Source organism: Amblyomma mixtum, chromosome 9 (assembly GCF_055824585.1).
Source record: "Amblyomma mixtum isolate Tamu chromosome 9, ASM5582458v1, whole genome shotgun sequence".
Lineage (NCBI taxonomy): Eukaryota > Metazoa > Arthropoda > Arachnida > Ixodida > Ixodidae > Amblyomma > Amblyomma mixtum.
The window spans coordinates 46,730,814-46,758,382 of NC_143020.1; the positions used below are offsets into that span (position 1 = coordinate 46,730,814).

The following is a 27,569-nucleotide window of genomic DNA, read 5'->3' on the forward strand; positions in this document are numbered from 1 at the left end:
GGCCTAACGCCAATTCAAGATAAATGAAAAGGTGCTAAATGCTCCAAACAAAAAAATATTTAAACGAAAAGCAGAGCAGTAAAAACAAAAATAACCACAAGACGAAACCAAAGGCTCAGCCCCGTAAAGATCACTGTCAAAGGCAGTCAGTCATAGCACAGTGTGCAGACCACAACGAAAAAAAATCTAAGGAAACGAAAGTCACAGCACATTCATGGTCTCAGTAACAATTAAAGACAATCAAAGCACAGAGTGCAGGCCATGACAAAAATCAAGGATGGAATAACAAAGCCAAAACAAAGCAAGAAAAAGCCAAAGTCACAACACAGCAAGGTGACAGTAAGTCACAGAGTCAAAGCACAGTATGCAGCCCACGACGAAAGGCACTCATGCCCAATAAAGGAGCACTTTCGTTAGATGTCCATCTTCGGTACCCTTTCAATTAATTCCTCCAGAGCAAGGGCATTTCTTTCCCACCGTTTTATAGGTCGACTGGTTAGCCTACATTTACAGCTGTACGGCGTGGATAAAAAATTTCAACTGGACGGTGCCCAATACACCACCCTACCCAAATCAAACCCTCCTCCACCAGAACTTTTTCTTTCTTTCTTTCTTTATTCAAGACATTCCGTTACAGAAATGCCTTGGGAGACGCGACAAAGGGCAATAGACATGCCTGACGGGGCCGCGCCCCCCTTGGCTGCGGCGGAAACAACATAACATAAGCACATTAATTACAAAGCAAAAGAAACATCAACACTGCATGATATGAAAGGGCATGAAAAACACAAAAATACAGGTACATAAAAACAATAAGTTGGATCAGTAGTGTGGTGTTATGAAAAACAGTGATCTATGTGCGCACGTCTCCAATCATCACAATGAAGGTAAAGATCCGGAGTGAAGGCGAACGAAATTATCAGCACAGCATGGTCTTTAGTTTTCATTTAAGAAAAAGTTTCTAAGTGTTCTTCTCAGTCTTTGCACCTTGGTGGCAGTAAAAAGAATCTTAGCTAATTCAGGATGCGCATTGAGGAAATCCGGAATCAAATAACTTAGTTTTTGATCACCGTATGTTGTACGCGAACGGGGCCTTGGTATTAAGTTTTGTCGTAGATAATAAGGACCAGGTTGGGCATGCTATTTAGTTTGAAATGTTATATCTGTATGGTGAAGACGCGAAATTTCCAGGGCCAGTTTGTGTTTATGGAGTTTGTGAATGGGCATTATTTTATTACTTTTAAAATGAGGTGCAGTGTCCTCCGAAAGATCTAAATTGTCTATTGCTCTCACTGCTCGCTTTTGCAAAGAGAAAAGACAATCCAAATTTGTCTTAGTCGTTGTAGCCCATACTGGGAAACAGTAACAGAAGCGATAATGTAAAAGCGCATAGTAGATTTGCTTTTTTACAGCAGACGGAACATGGTATCTTATCTTGTTTAAAATTCCCACCGCTCGCCCAAGGTCCCTACGCAGTGCGTCAACGTGAGGCGTCCATGAAAGGTTCTCCTGGAATATTACCCCCCAAAATCTAGCTGTAGTCGATTGTTCGATAGTAATGTTATGAAATTTTAAGTGCAAGTTCGTGGGCGGATGGGTTCCCCTCGGTTTAAACAGTACGTATTTAGTTTTACTTGTGTTTAATTGGAGTCTGTTCGAAAGAAGCCATAAGTTCAGTCCAGTTAACCATTCGTTGGCCTGATGAAACACGTCCACAACGTCAGCGCCCGAGAAAAACACATTCGTGTCATCTGCATATAAAATTAACTTAGTGTTATTTATTATGTTTACAATGTCGTTTATATATAGTAAAAATAGTGTCGGACCAAGTAATGACCCTTGAGGTACGCCCTGTTTTAAAAGTCTTCTGTCAAATTTTGCGCCATTTATACATGTGAACTGGGCTCTAGATGTTAAGTAGCTTTTTATTAAAGACCATGCGTTGCCACGAAATCCATACAATGGCAACTTCCTTAAAAGCACGTCGTGTTGGACACAGTCGAAGGCCTTTCTAAAATCCAGAAATATTCCGAGGGTAAATATTTTCCTTTCCATGTTTTCGAGTATATGTTCTTTCACTTCAAGAAGGGCCATTTCGGATGACTTATTTTTCGGATGACAAAGGACCCATTAAATCCTGCCAGTGATGAACGCATTGCACAAACGAAGATGAGTCTCCTATCTGAAATGAAGGCTACGCACCCTGACTCTCCCCTCTCCCTTTTTCCCTTTGTGTGGCTTCCGTACATGTAAGACAAGCCTATGAAGATGATGCGTACTTGTCGATGAACTCCAGTAGGTCCTTATGGAGAACTTCAGGATTGTTGAGTGCTATTGCAAAGTGTACGTGGGTGTAGTAGGGGTCGTCTACGTAGAAGCTCTTCTTAACACGCGGTCCGAGGTCTTTGATGAGTTCACGGACATTCACTGGCGTCACGAATTGGTCGCCGCGGCTCCAGAAGAGGCCCACATCCGTCTTAACGTTGCTTATTTTGTACTCTGGGGCTTCCTCCTGCACAGCTAGCGAACCCTCGTTACCTTAGCACATAGGGCGTGCGATAACTTCACGTTGAACAGCTTACAAAGGGGTTTTCCCCTATAAAGTTGTCACCAGTAATCTCTACTCCAAGATAATTATTTGTAAAAGACAGAGTTCTTTCTCCCGAATTTCCCCAACTGCTCTTGAACTGTGTCTGCGCCATGAGTTTGTCAGCTAAGTAAATCGTCACATAATTAGCGCCACCTCTTGGCAGTATACTGCAGGACAATGACGTTATTTTATTATCGTATTGCTGAGAGCATTTGTAATTAAATGGCAGCAGCAAACATGAATAGAAATATTCGTGCAATACAATTCCAAACTCCGCTATAGTATTCGCGATCAATCGCTTTTGGTTAAACGTTTTTCAAAGCATTTTAGTAGCTCGCTATTAAATCAACTTCAAAAGTGACGAGCATGCATCAGAACTCCTCAGTGCTTATTGAAAGTTAACTTTTCTTTTTTTTTCTATTTGGCTTTCGATTCAGATTACTTCAGCGTGTACATTTGGAGTGTTGTCAATGCAGAACGAAAAAATAAAGTGTGGTCCACTAAAAGAAAGAAAAATGAACTTGTCTAGTTGTTCACCTGGCCGTAATAAATGAAGTTGTCGTCAGACCCGTAGTCGAACTTGGTTGCCTTCTTGGTGTTTATTAGCTGTTTAAAAAGTAAGAAGTACAATATACAGTTAGCACACTGTCACTGCAACGAGTGCCATTACAGCGCTCTTCGATATCTATAAAAAAGCTGCTGCTTATTTATAGTGCACTCTTGCTGGTCAGTGAGCAAATGTGAACAATTGCTTCGTGAAGCACGCTGTTTTTCATACAGAGCTGGAAACTAGAACCAGAAAACAACTCATTGTAGTCGGGGAAGGGAGGCTAGAATATATAAATTAGAAATTTATTGTAAATGAACATATTCGAGCTGAAATGCGTCGAATAAAATAAATAAAACCTTGTATACACCACGTAAGTATCCCGAACTTTACTGTTTCAGCATTGGCTGCCTGCATAATCTTGAGCCACTCATCCTTGCCAGAATCAGAATGATTTTATGCTCGCGTATTGCACAGATTATCATTTCACTAGATTAGGGCTTTCGGCTCCCCAGTTACTGATTCCCTGGTTTAGAGAAACGCGTTCTTTTATGCCTCTTGACGTAAAACCTAGATAACTGCGCTGAAAGGCGCACTGTGGGAAGTCGATCATGTTGCCTAAAACATCCAAGATTTTATTTGATCGAATGTATAAATAAGGTTCCTAAATTATTTTCAGAAGCATTTTACCTATGTAGCCGCAACATAAGACATTAGTAAAGAAAAACAAAGGTGAGCAACATTGTCTCACTGCTGTATGCCTGATAAGAACAAAAGCTTTTGCAAGGATCAATGGTGCGGAATGTTCGAAAGGTATCGTTCTTCGCAACGTACTTGCAATAAATGGACCAGGTTCTTCACCGACGATCCCGCAGGCGCATGACAGAGGTACACGGGAAGTCGAGTCTGCAACAGGAGCACGAAAAAAAAGAAAAAAATTACAGCGTATTCCGCATTTTAAAGAACGTACTTCCGACCCCTGTTAAAAAAACGCCAAAAAATAGTGCCAGACCTGATCAGAAAAGTTCAGCCAACATTGATAGCTACTTACACTCGCACAGGTGAACTGCCTGCCCATCGATATAATTATCTAACTACTGAACTCGGCAAGTTGGTTTACCATAGATTCTGTTAAACGCATCATAACAGACACTGCACTGCAAGGGACAACAGAAGCCTTTGCTAATTTGCAAGTTTTTCCCTCGGAATAGTAAGAGATAGAATTAAAAAAATGGTTAACGTCACCACTAAGAATATACAGCCAGAAAGCCCAGATTGAGTTACAAAGCCGTTTTATCCTTCTATCAGCACTGACGCACGGAGTTGCTGAAGTTTTTGTGGGTGCAAAATCAGCCCAGTAAATAGGTCGTTTCAGTGAGGCCTGTCATGAACGTACTTCCGGCCACGTGGGCCTGAGCAAGCAGCAACCGAAGACGGTCGACAAGGCCGACAACCTCGCGACGGCGGCGGTGCAGTGTAGTGCTTGTGATGCCCCCCTCCTAGCCTAAGTGGATTAGGCAGCGGACTTCCTTAAGCGGAGGTGACCACGGTAGCAGCGGCGAAGGCCGAAGATGCGAAGGGGGCTGACGAGGGCATTGACAGCGGCAAACAGCAGCGGAAGCAGCGGCGACGTGGCGGTGCCAGTCAGGCCGAGTTTACCCTCGGTTCACCGGACGACGGAGTGGTGCTACGCACAGTCAAGCTGTTGCTGTTAATTGAAGACGGCTGTGTCCTCGACAGAGGTCTCGTGTTCTGGACATCCGGCGGGGAAGCACGTTCGTTCACCTGCCGGTAGACTGCGGGAGATTCATTTCCAGCCGTGTTTGATTGCTCAGCCTTTACCCCTTTCTATCGACCGAGCCGCTAGGGAGCGGAACAGCCAGCACCGCCCCTTCCGTGGGTGGTAACACCAACGTCCACTTCTGTCCATCCGATTGGACAGTGCTCTTCGACCTTTATTCCCCAGCCAAGGATCTGAGGAATCTGAACCCTATTTAACTCGGCTTTGAGTGCGGCCGAGAGAAGCCTGTTAACTCCCGTCGACTCAGGTTGACGAAGAAGTTCCCTTCCACTGAGAGTCACTCTCAGTCACTATTTTGTAAATAATGTAAATAATTGTATAAAGTTTTCTTTGCTTTCCTCCTAACCCAGTCTCCAATCCTCCTCGTCCTTGTGGTAGAGCATCCGCCTCGCATTCGGAAGGTGCTGAGTTCGATCCCCAGTGCCGCCGGGTACCCACCGGTTTTCTTTAATGGGTACAAGATTTCCCCTGGCCTGGTTCTCGGCTCTTTTAGGGTGAAATGCTTGGGAAAAGGGTCTTAGACCAAACAGTTGCCTTGACGGATGAGTGATAAGTTCCCCCGCAAAGCAACCATAAGTCCGCCTCGTGCGGCATAAGCCCAATTTGTGGCCCTTTTTTGGTGGTTGGTTCGAAACTGACCGCCGGACACCCACCGGTAAAAATGGGTACAAGCCACCCCCGGCTCGGCGCCCGGCTTCTTCAGGGGTTTGCGCTTGGAGGAGGCTCCGCAAACCCCGCTGCGCCCCTTCGGGGGCAACCTACTTTCGAGCACTCAGCCTGCAAAGGTGGTTCGTGTTTCACTGCAAAGTGACGAGTTCCGACTCAAAACTCGTACGCTCTAACCAGCGTTTCTCAAGACAAACACTGAAAGCGATCCTTCGTTGCGAAGAGAAAACTTCAGAGTATCACAGCTGACTAGACATGCCGGTTTTTGCGGTTGTCTGACTTGCGAGAAAAAATTACCGGTTCGGCCATGCTACCCGGGTCGCAACAGGCCCCCCTGCCCATCTATTGCCTCCGGCGCTGTATGACGTCTCAAAAGGTATATTAATCCCCTGGAAAGAGCGCATCAAAAGTAGTGACAAAGTTTCAAATGTTCCTCCGATATCATGAAATCATAAATTCATATGGCCACGTACTCGTAACCTTGAAAATGCTCTTCGACACAGTTGTCACTGCAAAACAGACTGAGCACATGTCGCCTGCATGTTTTGGTGCATTGGGAATGACGTTTTTTTCTGAGCTACCAAGCCTCTCGAGCATCAAGATTGCACCATTTAGGAAGCAGCAGCCACACAGCAAATCTCAACGCCTTTTCCGAACAAAGGTGGAGTGGCAGATTGTCTTTTTAGACCCACTGCACTAACCTTGTTGATGTTGTGACTTCCCAGGTTGGCGAACAAGTCGCCGAGAAATGAGCAGAGGGTTCGCGTCGGGAGGGTGCAAAAAGTTCTGGCCAGTGGCATCAAAGGCGATCCCTGCGGCAGAAGCTCGTACTGTCCAGCCGCGTACAAAATGTTCTGCGCAAAGAGCAACATTTTTGCTGTTTTTGCTCCCATTACCAATCGAGGAAACATATAATGTTCTTTAAAAGCATTATCAATGTTATGAACAGGTATACTTGAGTATACTGTGTTTTAGCAGGGTAACTGCTAAATAAAATGCAAATGCAGCTCACTTTTTATTTGCCCCTTTTTTGAAAAACTAGAGAGAACTTTTACTAGATTCGAATCAGTGCGAAACCATAGATTTGTGCTACGTAGAATACGACGAGGAGCGTGTAGTACCACGGAATAGAGCGCTCGTGCTAGGCCAGCTGCAAATGGTCAAGGCTGCAAACAACGGAAGATTTTGTTCGCGGTCGGTGTGCATTAGATTACTTTTCCTACGCACTAAAACAGATGGTGATACGATATCATGCGTTTAATGTCTTGCCGCTGCATGTAAGCTATCAGCAAGCCGACGTAGTATTGACTACGGGTTAATTTCGACTACCGGAGGCTCGAGCGCGGACAGAAGCCGTCGTTCTGAGAGTCTACAGCAACCGCGCGCTGGCGCCGACTCGTGCTAAAGTACACCGCATGCTTCGCCTTTTACAGTGTGGACTGCACAGTCCTTCCACCTTCACCGGAAGCAACATACCGGTCTGACGAACGTCTTCCTTCTGGATGGCCCACTTGTCGCTTATTCTGCAATGAGTTTGGTTTTGCCGGTAGAAAATCCAGGCCATGACCATGTGCGCTATCGAACAGCATACACAGTTGCAATTACTTTTCGCCTGCATCGAAATGCGACCATCTCGGCCGAGATTCGGTCCCGTTACGTTGGTCTGAGTATCTGAAATCTGAAGTGTGTTAGCACCAGAGGAGGACTTTCGGAACGTGTTATTTACCAGATGAAGAAAATATTACGAAAAGCCCAGTGAAATAATGTGATCTCTCTGAGTGACTGAAAATCCGATGCTTGAGCCGCTAACGAAGACGATGGCCTAGTCTGGAGCCGTGGTCTTGCATCATGCACAGATCCAGTGCTTGTCTCAAGCATGCCGTCGAGTGCGAACAATTATGACAAGACCGCAATAACGGCAGTCTGGTCGGAAGCGCTTTTAATACAGGAGCTGAATAGGCTCAAACCAGAAGGCGTCGACGTCTTGTCAAACCATTGTACGAGCCCCTTCATCGGATTATCAAGAGTTACAGCTCCTGATGTATGCAGGTCTGTTCTGTGCCCTCGAGTTGGCTTCCTTTAGCACCTTTTTTTGCTATGGCCTTCTTCACGCGCTGTTACTTTATCGGGCCTGACGTCCTGACCCATTTCAGTGTCTTACGTTTTTACAATGTGGTGTCTTTATCCCCACCTTGAGAAGAAGAAGAAGAAAAGTGCATTGTGTTATGGCGCTCTTTGGGCCCAGATGTCCTTGCGCCATAAAAATTCATCCCAATCATCACTTCATTGCAAAGAAGTAAAGAGGCAACCAAGAATTTAATATCAACTTCTTGCAATTACGCTTTGAGGTTGATAAGAGCATCTAGGCTGAAGAAAGGGTTACGGTAATGGGTACCCTTCCAAAACTCTGGGAGCAAGCTTCTCAGCACAAAGAAATCCCTTTACCAAGGCGGCTCGACCATTTTTTGGGCAGACATCGCAGCTGCGGTGTATTAATCGGTTGTGATTATATTGCCTAGTAGAACAGGAAGGGTTATTCCAAAAGTGAATAATTAAAGCTTGCTTGTGGTTAATGGCGTGCCGCAGTTTGAGAAACAAGATCGCGTTTAATTGATAGTAAGGTTGAGCTTGAGGAAGTAATATGGTGTCTTCCATGATGTCTGTAGGGTAGCGTTTATGTGTCTGTTCCTTTCTAACTTCTCTGTCTTTCCGCGGCGTTAGACCAAGAGATCAAAGTAGAGAGATTCTTAATGTTGGAAATGATCTCAAGAACCAGGACATCGATATAATTGGGACGGGGTAAATATATACGGATGAAAAAGAATGAATGCATTACGTCCCGCGCTGCTTCTTTCAGTGTTGTGGATATCGGAGTAAAGCATTGGTCTTCGAACACTCATACTCGTTTCCATTTCTGCAGTATTCTCCTTCTGGTCAGGGTTCGGTCGAATTTCTGTCGCAAATCCACCTCCTGGACTTCCGGAAAAAGCCGACCACGTGCACGTGAGCAAAATGAATTTATTCTAAGGTCCAGGACAGGCGCTATGATGAAATTTCTCCGACCGCTACAAATAGCAATGGCCACGCCCTATTAGTACCGCAAACTCCATAGTGGTCTGTGTCGATTTTTAGGATTACATATGTGCAGCTCCATGAGACACAGAAAAAGATAGCGCGGAGCATGCTATGCAAAAATGTAAGCTTTGGCAAAACACCATATTAGCATGAATAATAAGTTGGCAACACTGCGTTGAAGTAGAGAGACAAAATGTACTACGGTGTAAGGCATGAGAGGTTAGATACAACATAGGAAGCATCAATGTTATAAGAAAAGTGATACACCGCAGTAAAGAAGCCATGGCGCACAACTGAGACATGAAATATTATCGCGAAATACAATTGTTCTATACTGAGAAATTTAAAACATGATCGTAAGTGCGACGGTTTCGCGTGTTCGCCAGTGTAAGTGACCATGGCGGGCCAAAGCGCAAGACTCGAGTCCCGCTGAACAACGCTTACCGCGTAATCCACTGCGAAAGGCAGAAGAACGTTCAATATGTCGACGTCCATGTGGGACAGCTTGTTGAACGGGGCCAGACCGATGAACACTCTCACCTGTGTAAAATCAACACGCGAAGCAATCCAGTAAAATATACTCATCTTACAAACGCTGCATTAAGGAAAGGAATTCATAGCAGTTCAGGAATGGAATGTGTGTTCTCGATTGAAAAATGTGCGTCTGGTAGTAGTGATGTAAGCTCAGGAATAAAAAATTATGTCGTCTGGGGAACAGCTCAAATGAAGCAAACATGCAATTTGTTTGATTGATTATATATTTCGTTGACTGACTGATTTGCGCGCACCGGAAGAGCGCTGCATGCAATGAACAGCCACCTGCGGTTCTATAACATGCACTGAAATCATAGTATATGGGTATGTTTGCAATCAAACCCGAGAGCCCTTGCTGTGCAAACGAACCACGTGACTGAGAAAGAGCTACAATTGGGCGTAAAAGAGTGACGACGAATACAAATAGAGAAACGTAAGGCGAACACTGGTTGGCAATGTGTCGAGGCCAACTCTTACCGCATAGTTTTGCTCAATACCTTTACAGTCACAATTGCCTCAGCAAGCACCACATTTTTTTTAGTTTTTTATACGTAATATTACAAAATCAATATGGCTGTATGCAAAGGATTTTTTCCCCGAAAATGTGGGCCCTGGTCATGAAACAAACATACCAATATCGCAACAGCTGGTCAGAAATGATTCGTTTAAGAGGTAGTTATCCACAAATATTGCAGCAGCAAGGGATGTTACTATGCTGGGGTGGTTCGTGATTCTTGTTTAAGTCTTATGTCTAATGGCATGGTATATACAACTGCACAGGGTTATAGTAGAGTTTTTATGACAGCCTTTGCTATAGCACGGAACTCGATATCTGCAGTGCTACCCCCAATGGACTGATTAAACAGTTCATATGCAAGACGAGCGCCTCTTAGGTTGGCAAGCATAGCGTTAAAGACAACAGGAACGGTTAAATCTAACCTACCAACTACGAGTATACACTATTCGGGTAGAAAAAAGAAAACAAGTCAGCCTAAGCACCGTACGTCTTCCATATGATCATGTTCCGACTTGCCAGATCCCAAGCACTTGATCACAGAGGTTTGCACACAGTGATACTAGTTCAAGTTTCCTGATATTTTTTACACAAATGGTCATTTCCTCGGCAGAATGGCGCTGCGTTGAGAACTAAATTGATTCGTTCAGTATTAAAAGCAGCAGTAAAGACCACTTCGCTCGAAGTTCTGCACCGAAAAACCTGTACGTCTTATACCAAACTTTTACAAGAGCAACGACTCGCGCTTCAGCACATTAAGGTTTGGTACCTTTTCTTCGCCAAGAAGCCTGATGTAGATTCTACCTCCCAAAATACCTTCAACCTTTGCAGAGTAACCCATCATGTGCTCTGAGTACATGATTATCGAACAATACGTTAAGTTTTCCTTTTCCCTGCAGGATGTTGTTCAAGACGAATGCTTTACATCAGTAGAACTTCTGTGAAAATTGGATTGTGTAAAAATTGCATATAGCACTATTCGGAAGACCTCTCGTCGTGTCGTCCTCTCTCTCTGTGGTCTTGCTTATTACGGTGCATCGAATTGTCAAAGAATGCTTTAGAGCGGTTGGCATTTGCAAACCTGCTAATGAGAACATTTGTAACTGGTTAACTAAGCGGTCGACAAGAGGAAAGTGATGCGTTTTTTGTTTCTAGCTTAACTTCAGTTTTGCGTTTTTTTATTCCGTACAAAATGCGAAAGTGTGATGCTAGAAAAGGGTCCAATTTTATTTTTTTTTAAATGCATTGTAAGTTAGGACCAGTATTTTTCAGTGTGCTTTTTTGTCCTCATTTCACAGTGAGCACCCTCATTAATGTGTGTCTGCGGGTACTAGCGGCCCCCTGCTGAAACAATCTGTAAGGGGATTGCGAGTGTCATAAAATAAATAAAATATACGAGCTGCTCGCTTACCTTGTCGTTATATTCCGGTTTCTCCGACATCATGGTGAAGAATAAAAGCGTTCCTTGGGACAAACCTGTGTATATTAGATTTTTCCTGCCCGTCATATTAAGGACATGGTCGATCTGGGCCGGCAAGTCGTATTTGCTGTGTTCATGAAACCTGTGGCCGCCAAAACAAGCAGAAGAGAAGTAGAATCGACATTTGAGCTATTTCGTAAGTATCTTGTAAAAAATAGCGCACTCAGGACAACGAAAAAGGAACACCAAGCCACTCTAGCGCTTACTCGCCACTGGGTGTTTATTCACACAACACTGGAAAAAATACAGAAAGAAAAAGAATGAATTGAGTAAGAGTGACTCAGTTTCGTGAGGAGGTGTTGTATCTAACGTCTAGCAAGGTGCTTAAAAAAGTTTGAGGTCAGTAGGTTTCTCTCTACTGGTTCAGAGTAGCAGAAGAAAAAGAAAAGTGTTGCAGTTCTTCCTTATGATCATCGGCTTTCGCATCAACTAAAAAATGTGGGTATAAGATATGGCGTTCTTGCTCTCTTTTCGGCGCACAAAAAGTCAGCAGTATTTTTGCGAAGGTTGTCACGCGCGTGCACCAGCAGCGGCATGCGTGGTAAAAGGAAGCGATGCACCGTGAACCACGGGAACAGCTAAGTTAGATGTGCAATAAAAGTGGTGTATTGCATTGCCTTCTCTTTGACGGACCTGCTGTCGCCCACACTTCGCGCACTATTAAGCGTGAAGCTTCCAGACACCCTTAGAGCGTGTGGAGGTAGCGGTCTCGTACTCAAAGGACAATACAATACAAAGGCAATATTGCTCCTAAAGTGCACTAACACAAGAGAGAGAGGTAAACAAACAAAACACAATTTGTTCACCGGGCACTGCGGCAGTCCGACGACCAGAGGTCCACGATGATGCCGTCCCGCAGACTGGCTAACGTTGCCTCGTTGGTCCGATGCTGGCCGAGTGGTGTTTTCCCGGGAGCCGAACGGGCGCGCTTCGATGAAACTTAAACGGCGGTCCGGACTAATCTGCCAGCGGTCAACGTCCTGCTTTTATAGGCTCGCTCTCACGTCTGTTTGTTCTACGCGCCACAGCAGGCGCGCACATACACGCAGCATCGGTAGTGCTGTCTCCTCCTCCTCTTCTCACCGGCCGCGCGTCCCAATTGGTCAGAGGTCGGGGGTCGCATCTCGAAGGTTCAGGCTAGTTCTGGCGTGGCACCGTCGCCGACGTCCGAGTGCAGAGGAGGGGGACATGTCTTAGCGCACGCAAGGCTGCGCCCTTTTCCCCGGTTAACAGTTAACAGTAGAAGCGACTCGGACGTTCGAGAGAAATCTTCGGCATGGATGACTCTTTCCCTCCGCGCACGCCATGCCGGTGAGCGATGGTGGAGGGGAGAGGGAGCCACGCGCAGAGGTTAGTCGCTCAGCGGGGGTTTCTTTCTCCCCCGTTCGGCTCGCGCCGGCGAGACGCGTCCGCGCGGCGCTGTTTCTGTTTCTTTGTTTCCAAAATTGCGCCAAATTTTGTGACACCTGCATTGGTGAAACTGGCCGTTGCCTTAGTGTAGGTCTGCAAGATCACTTTTCGTCCTTGAAAAGGCAGCCTTCTTCCAATCTTTCTAAGAATTCAAGTTGCAAGCCTTTACTTAGTAAAACAACTGTCTTGTTTTAGCACCTAAATCATATAACTAGAGATGTTTCCGAGGTTTATAATAGCAGTATGAATGAGCGCACGTGTATTGCTGACCCAATGGTGGTCCTGCATAGTGCTTCTTTTTATCTTGACACACGTGCGTGACTCTCATCCTGATGTGCCTGCGTGATGGCCTTTGTTTCTGTTTGTGTTTTTTATCTTCCTCTGTTTTTCTGCGTTTTTTCAACAGACGCCCAGTTGCGAGTATGCGCTTATGTTGTTCGGTCTTTCTTCTCCGTTGTCCTGAGTACGCTATTTTTTCCACGATGACAGGCGGAACAACCGTAGCATCAACCACTTTCCTTGCACACACTCCAGATGACGTTCATGACAAAATGCTTGCTTCCAATAAACTCTTTAACAAAAGGCATCCAGTTACCTTACCAAGGACAGTGCTCGATTGCAAATAGTAGTTAAAAATAAGAAAATAGTTATTTTCGAGGCTAGCTAGCAGGCAATGTAATGGTGCATACGGCTAAAAGCAGCGGTGAGAAACTTGATAGTTTTCCTAAACAACATGTTCCAAAGAAGCAAGCCACCAAATTTTCAAGCTAGGCTCTTAGAGGCAAAAAGATTGCTTTTTCTGCAAAGCAATACCACCGTTGGAGTATGTCACCAGTGAAAATGGTAGTGAGAGGGCGGCAATATGGGGCTCTTCGCAACGCAAAACAATATGAACATGGGAGGGGGCAGCCTGAGTGTGCTTAGCGAGCGTTTCGAGAAGAGGACGCGCCTTCTTCTGGGAATAGCGTTCATTTTAGTTTTTTTTAAATACTTCTGTATTACAGTAAGATCTTATTCCGAACAATGCATGCATTGTTTTCGCGTATAGTTTTCAAACACAGTATACGAATGGAAATTTGCACCAAGAAGCGCTTCATCAGAGTAAGACACGCCCTCTTGCCGACATATTGTCGAAGAGCGCTTATGATCCACTTTCCCACTTTTGTTTCTTTACTTTTCTCTGCGTTGGTGCCAATGCACGCCACTTCATGACCCTCATGTCCAGTGTCCTCGTCCCCGCATGGGCAGGAGCAGTAAGCAGCATCGAGCAGCTCAACGCAGGTAGAGAGGACGGGAGAAAGAAGTTGATATGCGACACGGAATGGTGGATTTCATGGAAATGGCCTTGGCATACAAACGGCGCGCGATTTCCGAATCACCTAATAAATGGCCAAAATTTGTTAAGCCGCAGTACATAAGGGTCACCTACAAATTAATGGCGGCAAACAGGTGCCTGTCTGAAATGGTTAAAAGGGTAAATATTATAATTAAGTTAACCAGCTCGCTTGACAACAGTAGTCACAACTTTCTAACACTCTCCAATATTCGAATCACATGCACTAAAACCCAGTGAAAAGCTTTTGCACCGTTTTTTCGGCCCGTGCAATGTTCTTCGTCGGCTAGGTGAACTGGACCACGAAGTCGCCCCTGACGAAATGACTGCATTCCAGCGAGGCCGAGTACAACCAGAAATTGTCCATGTCGTCCGTCTAAAGCGGTATTATGCCCGCTAAAGGACTCTGTGTTTCGACACAGGGGGGTTATGTTTGCACAATTCGTTGAATTCTTCGTAGTCGCTTTATTTTTAAAACATCGGGTCGATGCTTCATAGAGATCGGAGTGATGCCGCGATTCTTTGTAGTGTTTGTACATTCTTCAAAGCTGTGGGCACGCCAGTTTATCGCTTTGTTTGTGATGCAAGACGCGACCAGTTTTATCTCGATTGATCGCATTTAGGCAGAGCCGATTCTACGTTGTTCCGAAATGTTCTACTAACATTGCGCGCTTTATCTTCAGCTTTAAATTGAGCACGGCCGACCGTTCACCGACCGGCGAGGTCGCCTGTTGCTACGCCGCCGCCGAGTCATTAGGTTCTTTGCGGGCGCAAGTCAACGCAAATAAAGAGTGTTTAGCAGCCATTCTTGCTGTCGTCTTGCTCTCCGGACTGCAGCCACCGCTACGTGGCAATATGATCTCAATTCTTATAACGTAAAATTCTGAACTCAACCATCAATTTCTTTTCTGTAGTTTTTCACTGATACCGACTACCCTCACCTTGCCTATTGAGAAAAACAAATTTAGGATTTGTGAATACGCCAGCCCTTAAGAACTAGGTCAATTGGTCACTCAGCTTAAAAGTCATCTCCCGGAGAGATGTCATCATTGTGAGTCCACGTGCAATTCATTTGGTGGGTAGCTTACTGATAGGATATCGTCATTGTACTGCCTTCCTTGTATTCACTACATCCTTAAATTTTCAGACTACTTTAAACATTTCCAAATTAAAACAATTTATATTGCTCTAGAAGAACGGTTATTTAGTCGAGAAAAACGTAGCGTGTAGAACCACGCTGGAGAGTCGAAAAGGAAAAGCCAGTTTCGTAATATCTTGTGAATCGCTGATGTACACAAAAAACACAGGAACTTACGAGAAGTTCCAGAATCTCCGGGAGCGTGTGTTGTATCTCTTGTGGCGTTTCCCATAAGTGTTTCCGCGCACATTTCCCAGCCAGACGTCGTAGCCTCTGTCAGCTAGGAGGTAACCTGTGTAGTAGAACATCAGAGACGTACAACTTGTTTTAAAACGTTTAATTTTAAGCTAAGATCTGTGTAACGCCGGAAGGGAAGCAACATGAAATAAGCCTAATTTTAGAAAAAATCCTAAGTAGAGTACCTTTCCTGAATTTAACAATCATTTCAAGCCTACACGTGGGCCTACGTTATTCTCTGTCGGACTGGTAGGTGCTACTAATAAAAAGCGTTCGCATCACCAATCACTTTCTAGGAATGAAGTTTCCAGTTTTAAATACCTAGGTGTAACATTAACTAACAATCTTTCCTAAAATTCACATGCGGAAAATATATTGTTACGTGGCCCGAAGTCTATATGTCGGCACAAGGACGACCGGAGCACAGGGTACAGATCACAGCTAGCCCCGAGCGGCAAGCGCGCACACACCGGGCACTTCCTCTGCGTCGTCTTCACGGAGATTATCCGTTGCATGGCCCCCCGGTCGGAAAGGCACCGTCTCGGTGTTCATCAGGGCAGTGAGGGGGACTGCAAGACGTAGGGCTTGAGGCGAGAGACGTGCACAACATCGGTCTGATGCTGAGAGGACGTGGCACCGGGGAAGGCCGGAGCGATCTCGTAGGTGACTGCGGTGACTTGGCGCAGGACACGGTACGGGCCGATGTAGCGGGACAGAAGTTTTTCAGAGAGCCCCACGCGGCGAGATGGCGACCAAAGCAAGACGAGGGAGCCAGGGGTGAAAGAGACCATACGGTGACGGCGGTTGTAGAATTCCTGCTGAGAGGTCTGGGAAGCGAGGAGCCGGGAGCGTGCGAGTTGGCGAGCGTGGTCAGCTCGAGTAATGGCGTCGTGGGCGTATGCAGACGGCGGAGCACTAGAAGTGGGAAGCAGCGTGTCCAGAGGCAGCAGGGGCTCGCGGCCATACAAAAGATAAAAAGGGGAGTAGCCGGCAGTGTCATGGCAGGAGGAGTTGTAGGCGAAGGTCACATAGGGGAGAGCGGTATCCCAGTCGCGATGGTCCGGAGAAACGTATATAGCCAGCATATCGGTGAGAGTGCGGTTGAAGCGTTCTGTGAGGCCGATCGTCTGCGGGTGGTAGGCGGTGGTGAGCTTATGTTTCGTAGAGCACGATCGAAGAATGTCAGCGACCACCCCGAACAGAAAGCATCGGCCTCGGTAGGTCAGAAGTTGACGGGGAGCTCCATGATGTAGGATAAGGTCGGTCAAAAGAAAGTCGGCAACATCAGTAGCCGTAGTGGTGGGCAGTGCCCGTGTGATCGCGTAACGGGTAGCGTAGTCTGTGGCAACAATATCTTCGTCCGCCTTTCGCAAACTATGTTTTTTTAAGAAATAAACTTTCCAAAGCCCCCACTCAGGTTAAGCTTCTCGAGTTTAACTCACTAATCAGGCCTAAGCTTGAATATGCATGCATGGTGTGGGATCCTTATACTATTACCAATATTAAGAAAATTGAAAATATCCGAAGAAAAGCCGTAAGATTTATTTATTCTAAAATTTCACCTTTTGATTCTCCGTATTAGCTAATGAAATCTAACCTTATCGAACCTCTTGATGCAAGAAGAAAATATATTCGACGAGAATTTCTTTCCTTGCTCATAAATAACGAATTGGCGCTTGATCCAGCGCCCTAATTATCGTTTTGAACTACACGCATTGCGCATCACCATTATCCCGGTTCACTTACCCCGTACTTCGCTAGAAGTGACAATTTTAAATTTTCCTTTTTCCTGCATACCATCAGCGAGTGGAATTTTCTGACACGATAAATGTCAGCGCATAGTCATCCTGCATGCCCTTTTTATTTTTAGTTTTTCTTTTTATTTTACTTGTTGCCCATGTATCTGTAATCTCTAATACGTATTTGTTCTGCTTGGATCTGTATCATGGTCTACTGTATGCCATAAATAAAATAAATTAAAAATATGCAACATGCTGGTGTGGCTTCAATGCAACCTTGTGGCAGCTCAAAATAAGGTCAAATTAAGTCGACAGAAGAGAGGAACACCTTTGAATTCCCATGCAGTCAGAAGATGGAGAACCAGCATAAAAAAGGCTTAAACGAATGCATCTGAGCAAGTTGGTACACGTGACGAGTGAAAAATGAAACACAACCCAAGCGAACGCATGACAGAACTAAGCACAAAACACAGTTTGTGGCTCGACCATGACTGGATTACTGAACACAACGTAATACAGGGCCTGTTCTGAAAGTAGTAGGACTGGTTTTTTCCTGGGCGAACGGGCGGACGACAGGCGGTCTGCGCGTGCAGGATCGTTGAAGGGGGATATTGGGATTGCTGGGGAAAACCGCCAGTCGGCTCTCGGCCGTTCAAGAGAGCAGGTCGCTTGTGCTGTGAACCCCTGTCGAAACGTCTCGTCGCGCAGAATCATGGAGCGTTTACCGGATCAGCGATACGCGATCAAGTTTTATGCAAATCTTGGGAAAACGTGCAAAGAGACGCACGAAATGATTACGGCGGTCTACGGTGACGCTGCCATGGGTAGACCAGGTGTTTTTTGAGTGGCGCAAGCTGCTCCGAGAAGGTAAGGAAAGAGTGGAAGACGACGACCCCTCCGGTCGTCTTTCGATCAGCAAGACCAACGAAAATGTGCAGCCAGTGAAACATTTACTGAACAGTGATTGCAGGATGAGTATCAGAATAATTGCTGGTGACTTGAGCGTTGCTCAAAGCCAAGTTTTTGAGATCATGACAGAAAACTTACCCATGAGGGAAGTCCGCGCGAAGTTTTATTCATTCCATTCCATTTATTTAATTGGTCTCTTTAGCTTTACAAATGTACACAAACACTTCCCGGACCCATAGCCAACGGCTGGTAACGGGTCCAATAGAAAAAAAAAGTATACAAGCACGCAGGCAACAATATACCAAAATAAAGACAGTAAGTTAGTATAAAGAAGAGTATACATCACTCTCAACACTTGTAAGAGCATCAACAAAAGAAACACATATATTACAGATTATATAAACTAAAAACTTAGAGATCAAACAAAACGCGTAGAACTTACACAAAAATTAAGGCATCACAAAAAGCTAGGCAAAGATAGCTGTTAAGTGTTTACAAAGCATCACAAGGGTACAACACACGAGAAGAGGATGAAATGATTTCAGTGCACACTTTTTAATCACAAAACATTTGTAGAATAGACGCAAATGTATAAATCTATAAATAAATCAAGGTATCAGGATTCGTCTACATGCAAATAATATCAGGCAAATATCTAAGACGACTAGTAAAAAATGAAAGTATGAATTCGAAGTGTGTCATTCTTTTTAAGGTAATAATTTTTTATTCCAATGGGGAAGTTGTAGGCAGTCTTTAGGTCATGTGGTAGATTGTTCCAAATTTTTACGCACGTAAACTCTAGGAGACGCTCTCCATATACATTTCTTTTCACTGGCAAGTTAAAATTGCCGTACGTGCTGCTCCGTGTTGGAAGTGGCGGAATGTTGAATATTGATATATCAAACGGGAGGTTGTTTGTTATTATTTTATGGGCACATTCAGCAGTTCTTTTCTCACGAAGTAAATTGAGTGGTAATACGCGTAGTTTAGTAAATAGTGCCTTACTGCGTACAGTGTAACTATAAAATGAAATTATTCAAAGTGCTCGCTTTTGTAACTTTTTAATAGGCTCTAGGTATGTACTATACGTCCAGCCCCACGACTCGATGCAATATGAAAGGTGAGTATGTATTAATGTGAAGTATAGGACGCGCAGGATATTGATATCAAAGTATTCGCGCGTCTGGAGAAGAGCGTAACAACCGGATGCCATCTTAGTGCAAGTCGCCTCAATATGATGTTGCCAGTGTAAATGTTTGTCCAGTGTGACTCCTAGGTATGTAAAAGTATTTGTTGACTCAAGCTGGGTCTGGTTAATAGTTAATGTAAGATCAGTTGAAAGAATTAATTTTTTCTTTGAGTGGAACAGTATGTATTTGGTTTTCTTAGCATTGATTGTTAATTTGTTTGTGAGAAACCAGTCGGAGATTTTTTCCAGTTCTGTATTTGCTATGCTTTCAAGTTCGGCCGTATGATGAGCAGTAACTACAATGGCAGTGTCATCAGCATACATGACGGCTTTGGATGAAGTTAATATCTTGGGCAGATCAGTTACGTACAGTAAAAAGAGCAGCGGACCAAGAGTAGACCCCTGTGGAACCCCTGTGTGTAGGCGCTGAATGGATGACGATAAAGATTTCATTGAAACAATTTGTTGGCGGTTTGTGAGGTAACTAGAAAAAAAGTCAAGCACCTTATCGCGAAATCCATATATTTTTAGTTTATTTAGCATAATGTCATGGTTAACTGTGTCGAAGGCTTTTTTAATGTCCAGAAAGATAACTGCTGCGAGTCTGTTATTTTGTAAAGCATCATTAATTGCCTGGGTAAGAGTGATGACTGCTGAGCTGGTGGAGTAATGCGGGCGAAATCCGTGCGGCTCTGGGCATATAATGTTATATTTCTCAAGAAAGTGATGAATACGTTTGTAAAGAATTTTTTCGAATATGGTATTAATAACACTAATTACAGAGATAGGTCTGTAACTGGAAGGGTGAGAGGAGTCGCCGTCCTTGAATACAGGAGTAACACGTGCTATCTTTAGGGATAATGGGTATGTGCTGTTGAGTATTGAATGGTTGAATAAATGGCATAATATGGGTCCTAGAACATCAATATTTTCTTTAATTAGCTTCACAGGAATGCCATCGTAGCCTACCGCCTTGTTTGTTACTAAATCCATAACAACACACATCACTTCAGTTAATTCAACTTTGTGCAGAACGAAAGAATTTAAAACTGGCCGCGGAAGATCACTGCTAGTACTTATATCAGGAAGTTTCGATGCTAGATCAGGGCCAACTTTGGTGAAAAAATGTATTAAAGTCTTCAACTGTCTGCTCAGTCACATTGGAGGGAAGTATGGAACGTTTTTTAATGTTATGTGTCACCTCAATTACAATTTGCCACATTTCCTTTGAATTCCCAGTGGCGGCATTAATTCGGCGAGAGGTGCCGGGAGTGCTGTCAGAGGAGCAAAAGGCCAACCGGAAAGCGATCTGCCAGGATCTTCTTCATCATGTGAATGAGGACCCTGATTTTTAGCCCAGTACAAGGCGGCAACGCTGCCTCAACCCCCCTACAGCCTCGACTTGGCCCTGCCAGATTTTTCCTATTCCCGAAAATAAAATCGACGCTCAAGGGGAAACATCATGGATCGGTAGAGGCGGTTCAACAGGCCGTGACGAGGGAGCTAAAAAGCACTCCGGTCGAGGCGTTCCTGGAGGCGTACGAAAACTGGAAAACTCATGAGCAGCAGCGTGTAGATGCGGAAGGGTGCTACTTTGAAAAATTGTAATTGTTTTTACTACTCTAATGAATAAATTTTATTAAAAAATTGAGTACTACTACTTTCAGAACAGACCCTGTAGCATCAAATAAAGCTCCGTTCGCAAAAATCACAAGAACAACACTAAATTTCTAGTGCACCGTGCTAGACTTTGCGCTTATTCGTTAATCTAAGGAAGTCACCGCGTCATGGGCAGAACACGTGGCGTGCACTCAACGCGTTATTTTTCGATACGAAAAGGATAATAGTCATGACGAGGTGAAATCAGGTGTAGGTAAAAACGACTACAAAGTCTGAAACTCACCGAGAGACTGTTTGGGAAAGTCTAGCACAAAGTTTGAAGAGTCGCCCACCATTCCGCTCATGAGGAGAATGGGCTGCTTGTGGCACGGGTGCTTGCACTTATCTCTTCCGTGTGGTATCCTATGCATCTCTATTATGTACCCGTCGCTGGTCATTACGCTGTGTCTCTCGAACGGGTACCCTTTGCTTCGAATCAGCACCTCCTGTATGAAACAAAAAAACATCGCGGGACTGTTACGAGTGCGTAACGCGAGTGTTTGAGCGTTGTTCGCTCTGGTTTGACACAAAAAAATTCAGGGGGCACTTTGGCTCTGTAAAGTGCTGCAAGGCGAAAGCGTTTCCTGGCCGCTGTATGTCTTTATTTACTTTTTTATTTTTCATATTTTGTTTTTTATTTATTTTTTGGTCCTTTTCTTAATTTTATTGTTTTTATTTTATTTTCACACCTTATATTTATTTTGTTTTTATTTTTGTTTATGTTCTCATTTTTATTTTTTATTTTCCTTTTCTTGACTTTACTCCTTTTATTTTATTTATGAAGCCCATGCATTCACAAGATGCGCCTTTATTCATGCTGGAACCTTGAGCCTTTTAAGCAGTGACGCCGAAAGGTAGACGAATCTGCCGACGCGTCTGTCGACACTCCTGCCGACGCGTCTGTCGACACGGCTGCCGACGAGTCTGTCGACACTCCTGCCCATGCATCTGTCGACACGGCTGCCGACGCGTCTGTCGACACTCCTGCCGACGCGTCTGTCGACATGGCTGCCGACGCGTCTGCTAACGACAGTATGAGGCATTAAAGGGTTTCGCCTTAAAAAAGGAGCGGGGCGCCGGACAAGGCGACGCGGATGTCCTCGCTTGTCCGGTTGTTTGTTTTAAACCGACCACATGCGACCTACCAAGCCCCTGCGCCTCTTGCGTCGCCCACTCTCCCACTCCCCTTTTCCAATTACCCGCTCTCTCCTGTAAGTCAGGAGTGGCGCTGCGCATGCCGACGAAGATGGAGCGAAGCGAGCAACGCGGCTAAATATACTATCGCTCTAAAATTATTGCTCTTAATGTGATTTATGGCGCTGGCAATATTTTGTTCCCTTAAATATCTATTCGAACGCGTGTTGTAACGAACTATGCTTTTGTCCAAAATACAAGAATAATCTTAGAGGCGACAATCTGTAGCGACATGGGGTTCTTTAAAGGGCAGCTCAATTTTTTTTTCTTGGGGGGGGGGGGGGGGCCGGGGAGGGAGGGATTTGAGGTTATTCAAGATTAGAATATGTGAAGGTTCTAGGTTAACCATGCAGTGTTTTTGTTGCAAAAGCTACGCTAGTCGCTACTACGCTAGTCGCCGAGCCATTTCGTGGAGCCGAGTTAAAGCCATCCTGCGCCTGCGCGAGCAGCAGTGACGTCACACGGCGCACCGCTGGCGCACCCCCGCCGTCGCTGCGCGGGTGATCCAAAGGTGCCGCCGCCGCGCTCACTAGTTGCGCATGCGCAGTAGGGGCGCATAGCTGACGTGCCGGGGCCGCCGCCGCTGCCACGCGCTCTCCACCGCCTCTCTCTCTCTCTCCTCAATCCTTTCGCAATCCTTCAGGTTTAACCACAGCTACACGACTGCCAATTTTTGCACTAGCATTGGAAAAGGTGACGTAATCGTCGAATAAAACCTCGAAATTCTTCAGGCGTCTCCTCACTGCGCTGTGGCAGTGCAAAAATGTCGTAGCGACGTGATTGTCGCCAAAATTTTACATATCCGCCGCTTTCGCTGCATAGTGCTGTGTGTCGTCCGATGTCGTCAAACAATGCTGCGTGAGCTTCACCTTCATGCTGTTGGTTTTGTTCCATGACACAACCGTTTCTTCGCTGGAAATGTAGCGCCGTGGTGACATGACATCTTTATCGGTACCTCTGCCAGTCGCTGTGCACCGCAGAGAAGCCTGAACGCCTGCGCCGCTTTCTTCGGCGATTACACCACCATTTCAAATGCTACCCCGAAACTATTCCGCGGGCTTTACCTGAATGATTCAGAAATCGGTCCCTTTAAAACTGATCGAATTCAAAAGCTTCTTAAGTTTCGCTTTAAGCAAAAACATCCATACGTATGGACCTTCACTCGGAAGGCTACATGCTACTTGTCCATAAAAGAGCCCTGCGGCGTATGCTTCATCACTGCGGTAACTTAATGCGTCAAATGAACAAGACAAAGATTCACTCTGTATTGATATGTGTAGTTGCTGTGCGCTGGATAGTACACTTGACGACCCGGAGTGAGTCCACTGTACTTGAGATTGTACTGTACTCTACTGCGGGAGCAAATAGGAAAGTGCGTAAGGGCTTATACGCCAGGCCTAAAGGACGTATAAAAAAACGAAGTATATGTGAGGTACAACCCCTGTAAAAAGTAAGCGGTTTGCTTCTAAGCTGTTTAGCGCGGCTGAATAGTATATCTAACAGTCCAAAGCTTCGGAGGATTGAGCACGCGAAGCCAGTCCTCTTTCAAGATATTATGGTCGCTGATGATGTATAACGAGGCATCATGAAAACCTCGCAAGCAAGCCCCTTGGGCTGTATACTATTGGCTGATGCTGTACATATTACATTGTAGGTAGAGATGACAAAACAATGCCACATATGAGAGACCAACACAGTAGACGATATTTTTAAAGTTATTTTGTCCCTTGAAAACGGGAGGTACATGAAAGTACAGAAACAGTTGCTATCCGGATATTCCACTTTCTTCTTTGAATCAAATTTACATCGGTGAGCATTAGTTCTTGCGCCCCACGGCATAAGTAGTTAGGGGTAATACGTTTGTGAAACACTTCTCTATTAATGGAATGAAAAACTTCAGTGCGAATGAAGCGCGGTGTAATTCAGAGTTGGGAATATGAAGGAATCTTATTGCTGCAAGTTGAGTGTTTCTGCAGGAACCTACAAAGACTAAGAATTCACATGGAGAATCTGCCGCATCCGCCACCTAACATTCTATTACCACAGTACTCAAATGAGAAGTCCGTTGTTATACCGTTGGGAAAGCACTCAGAACGTAACGACTGGACGCGTCTTGGTATCGCAGCTGTTTGAGGGACAAGGATCATGAGTTCAGTGGAGGCATTCCTTATATTTTGTTTCCATCGCGAAGAATGTTCCGTGTGTAGGGTAGGCAATATTAAAGTCAAAACTCCTCCTTCCGTCTTAGTCTCTACAAAAAAGCAATATCAATGCAATAACAATACGCTAAAATATGTCCTCCGGCCTGAGGTAAACACTGCATTCGCACAATAACAGCAAAAGAAACTAGACGGCCGCGTTATTCCTCAACTTTCCCAAGCACCATGAATATATGAAAGGCACAACCCATTTTCACTTCATGGTCATCCATGTTTTCTTTTGGCGTTCAATCACCAATTTTCCATTGCCGTTCCGGTCCGTGCGCCTCGGAGCGAGACCTGTACATTCCTGAAATGTACACATCTGGGGCCGTATTCTATAACGATACATTATAGAGTTTGCATTTCATTTCTCCTGTCGTCAGCGTGACGGCCGCGTCAGACGAAACCAACAAATGTTAAAATTCAAGCTTAAAATAAAAGAACTAATATTGAAATAAACCAAACTGAACTAGAATAAACATCATATAAAACACAATTATTTCCTGTCATTGGCTTGGATATGTAGAAAAGGATTAGTTCCTGATTCCATAGCCCGTGGGAGTGTCTCCTCCCACACGATCTTGCGCCTTGAAAGCCTCGGCGGCGTGACCAAATAGCAGTGGACAATGTGGGAGAGGATCAAATGAATTCTAAATAGAAAATGGATGAGAGATTGTTACAGAAACTGCCCATGGCCACTGTGCTCGCGCCAGCTTGCGTTTTGTCCCGCTCAGATGAAGAGAACGGCTCTGGCTTATGCGCTTGCGAGGAGGAGGTGGACGGCGCGACCTTCTAAGAAGTGTCGCGGCCGCCGGAGCTTCTGTTGCTCCTGATCGTGAAGTCAGACCACTGCACCCATGGCGACGACACACCAGTTAGGGTTCTCGCATCGGCAAGCTCCAGCGGCTTCGGCAAAGCCGTTGACCTCTGATTATGGTTTGGTTTGGTTTGGTTTATGTGGTTCGACGTCCCAAAGCGACTAAGGCTATGAGAGATGCCGTAGTGGAGGGCTCCGGAAATTTCGACCACCTGGGGTTCTTTAACGTGCACTGACATCGCACAGTACACGGGCCTCTAGAATTTCTCCTCCAAAGAAATTCAACCGCCGCGGTCGGGATCGAACCCGCGCCTTTCGGGTCAGCAGCCGAGCACCTTAACCGCTGAGCCACCGCGGCGGCTTCTATGATTATGATACCCCTATAAACCGTATGGCATGCATTTCAAGCAGTAAAGTAGAAGCAAGCGGATTACTCACAATTCCCGTGCAACGGTCCGGATCATCTCCTGTGTAAAAATTGGCGAACTCGGCTTGCAAGTCCAACGCCGTCCTCAACGATCCCAACAGGAGGCTCGGGATAAGCCGAGACAGAGCTTCGGAAGGTGACACCATCTCCACGTGGCGACGGCGACAAAAACAGGTAAGTTTCTTCTGAACTAATACATCCGATGCGAAAACATCCCGATTCTTACCTGCTACAAACTTTCACTCTCTACGACCGAGAGTTAAAGTGTTATGCGTCCGGGAGGAAGCATAGAGTCTAGAAGTGATACAAAATGCCACTGCTTCCTTATAGGCAGACTATCCTCGGTGCCGGCACGAGTGAGATTATAATTACCTTCTTTGTGACGCGAGTTGTCGGGATGTGGTTTCAATAAAGAGAAAAAGAAACAAAAGCGAAGGACAATTAGACGAGCAGAGAAGGTTGCTACGGCACGAAAGGGCAAAAGGCACTCGACTGTGGCGTGGTCTTCGAAATTCATCGAGGAGTGGAATAGATGATGAGGTTCGATGTCTGGTCTCATTGAAAGCTTGAAAGAACATTTCTCGCGATACGTACAGCCGGATGTTCAGATATTCCTGTCCCACCAGACAGTTGGGGACGTGCTGTTGGGCAGTTCGAAAGTCTACCGCTCTATACTGCTCGTGAGGCTGTGTCGAGAGACGATAGTAAGCCGACAAGCTCGTCGACAACGTTGGAGCAGGTGTCTACACCTGCACCTGCACTAATCAAGACAGTGCTCTCGACACCTTCATAGTCAACGGGGAAAACGGGACGGGGAAGCTACTAGAGAGATCAAGAACACGCTCTATTTTTGAAGTTCAGGAATTGCGTTCACACTCCCTAGCGTTTGCAAAAGTTTCGAAATTGCCTTTTTCTTTCATTCGATCTGGAGAGGTGGTAACAGATTCAGAAGTGAACAGAGCGTCAAGGTATCAAATCCAGTTGTCACGTTTTCCAAGTGAAGTTTTGAGCAAAGGTAGTGTTTATCGACCCCCTTATTCTCTTCAGAAAGGCACTCCATTCGGTCGCGACGAATCAATAAGACATTGTCGCTGCTCCTATACGCTCCGTGAATGTTTTAAGTTCTATCTGGCATAGCCGTGTGACACACATTCAATTACTTTCGTCTGCTGCTAATTAAGGTGACATTTAGTACTTCTTTTTTTTTTGCAATGAGCCAACATGTCCTACGCTGCTCTTTCCTGCGCGTGGCAGGTTCAACACACGCTGAAAGATCTTATTGCCGCGAAACTTCGTACTTTTTGTTTGCTCACTTAAGAGATGCCGGCACCCAACTTTATAATTTTGCTTGTGATGCAAATGCACCCAGACTTATCAAAAAGAAGTTTAGCCGCACGCAATTGCTTCCACACAATTCCATATCGCTGTAGTTGCTTTTGCGCCTTATCTCGATGCTTCCTTGCGAGCTTTACATGAGCACGGCTGAGAGCGGCGGGCACTCTGTTCGACGACCGCTGAGCACACTTGTTACTACCACCGTCAATAAGAAATTCTGTTGTTTGTAGGCGGGAGTTAACCCAATAAAGAGTTTCTTTCGGTAGCCTTTTGGAGCATTGCGTCGAGTGTTGTCGTGGGCTTCCTGCCGTATACCAGCTGGAATGGAGTTGTGAGGTGCAAGCCACTCGCCGCCTGGAACAGCCAAACTCATAAGTGGCCTGGCAATCCTGACTAGCTCCGTGCGTTCCCTCTCGGAGTGCCGAGGCGGGGAGAGAGCCTTCAGCCGAGAGCGGAGAGGCCGCCGTCTGTATTTCAAGCCCTTTGTTTGTTGTTCGACGGTAGAATAAATGCATCCGTGCTCACATATGGCGCAGTCAACGTCCCGAACCTCGGTGTAGCCCGCCCATTCGAAGCCGCAAGCCACTTCACCGAAAGCCAGAGTCAACGTGTGTCGAGCACCAGCAGCCGAAGCCCAACGCCCGTCTCACCGCCGCCGCCGCCGCCATGCCGCTCATAAACTGGGAGGGAGCCACCGCCTCGGACCTCGCTGGTTTTAGAGTGGACTTCTTGCGAGATGAACTATCGCAACGCAATTTAGACAATACTGGTTCC

The 27,569-nt window shown here is 45.4% G+C and overlaps 1 protein-coding gene across 1 annotated transcript; it reads right to left on the bottom strand.

Moving 5' to 3' along the window:
• Window positions 1-2,145: 2,145 nt before the first annotated feature.
• LOC149328896 (lysosomal acid lipase/cholesteryl ester hydrolase-like) lies at window positions 2,146-25,625 on the bottom strand. The gene is made up of 9 exons (XM_089561985.1): window positions 25,472-25,625; window positions 21,066-21,267; window positions 15,266-15,380; window positions 11,139-11,289; window positions 9,124-9,219; window positions 6,306-6,458; window positions 3,972-4,043; window positions 3,128-3,196; window positions 2,146-2,512 (listed from the first exon to the last, which is right to left on the bottom strand). Exons 1-9 carry the CDS (start codon window positions 25,604-25,606, stop codon window positions 2,261-2,263), a joined length of 1,245 nt encoding a protein of 414 aa, XP_089418111.1. The 5' UTR covers window positions 25,607-25,625; the 3' UTR covers window positions 2,146-2,260.
• Window positions 25,626-27,569: the final 1,944 nt, after the last annotated feature.

Excerpts from the sequence above, each read along its gene's own strand:
- LOC149328896 (XM_089561985.1), bottom strand. The coding sequence starts at position 25,606 with ATGGTGTCACCTTCCGAAGCTCTGTCTCGGCTTATCCCGAGCCTCCTG. Across the intron at positions 21,268-25,471 it reads CGGACCGTTGCACGGGAATT|GAGGTGCTGATTCGAAGCAA; the intron begins GTGAGTAATCCG and ends TGTTTCATACAG. Across the intron at positions 3,197-3,971 it reads ACCTGGTCCATTTATTGCAA|CTAATAAACACCAAGAAGGC; the intron begins GTACGTTGCGAA and ends CTTTTTAAACAG.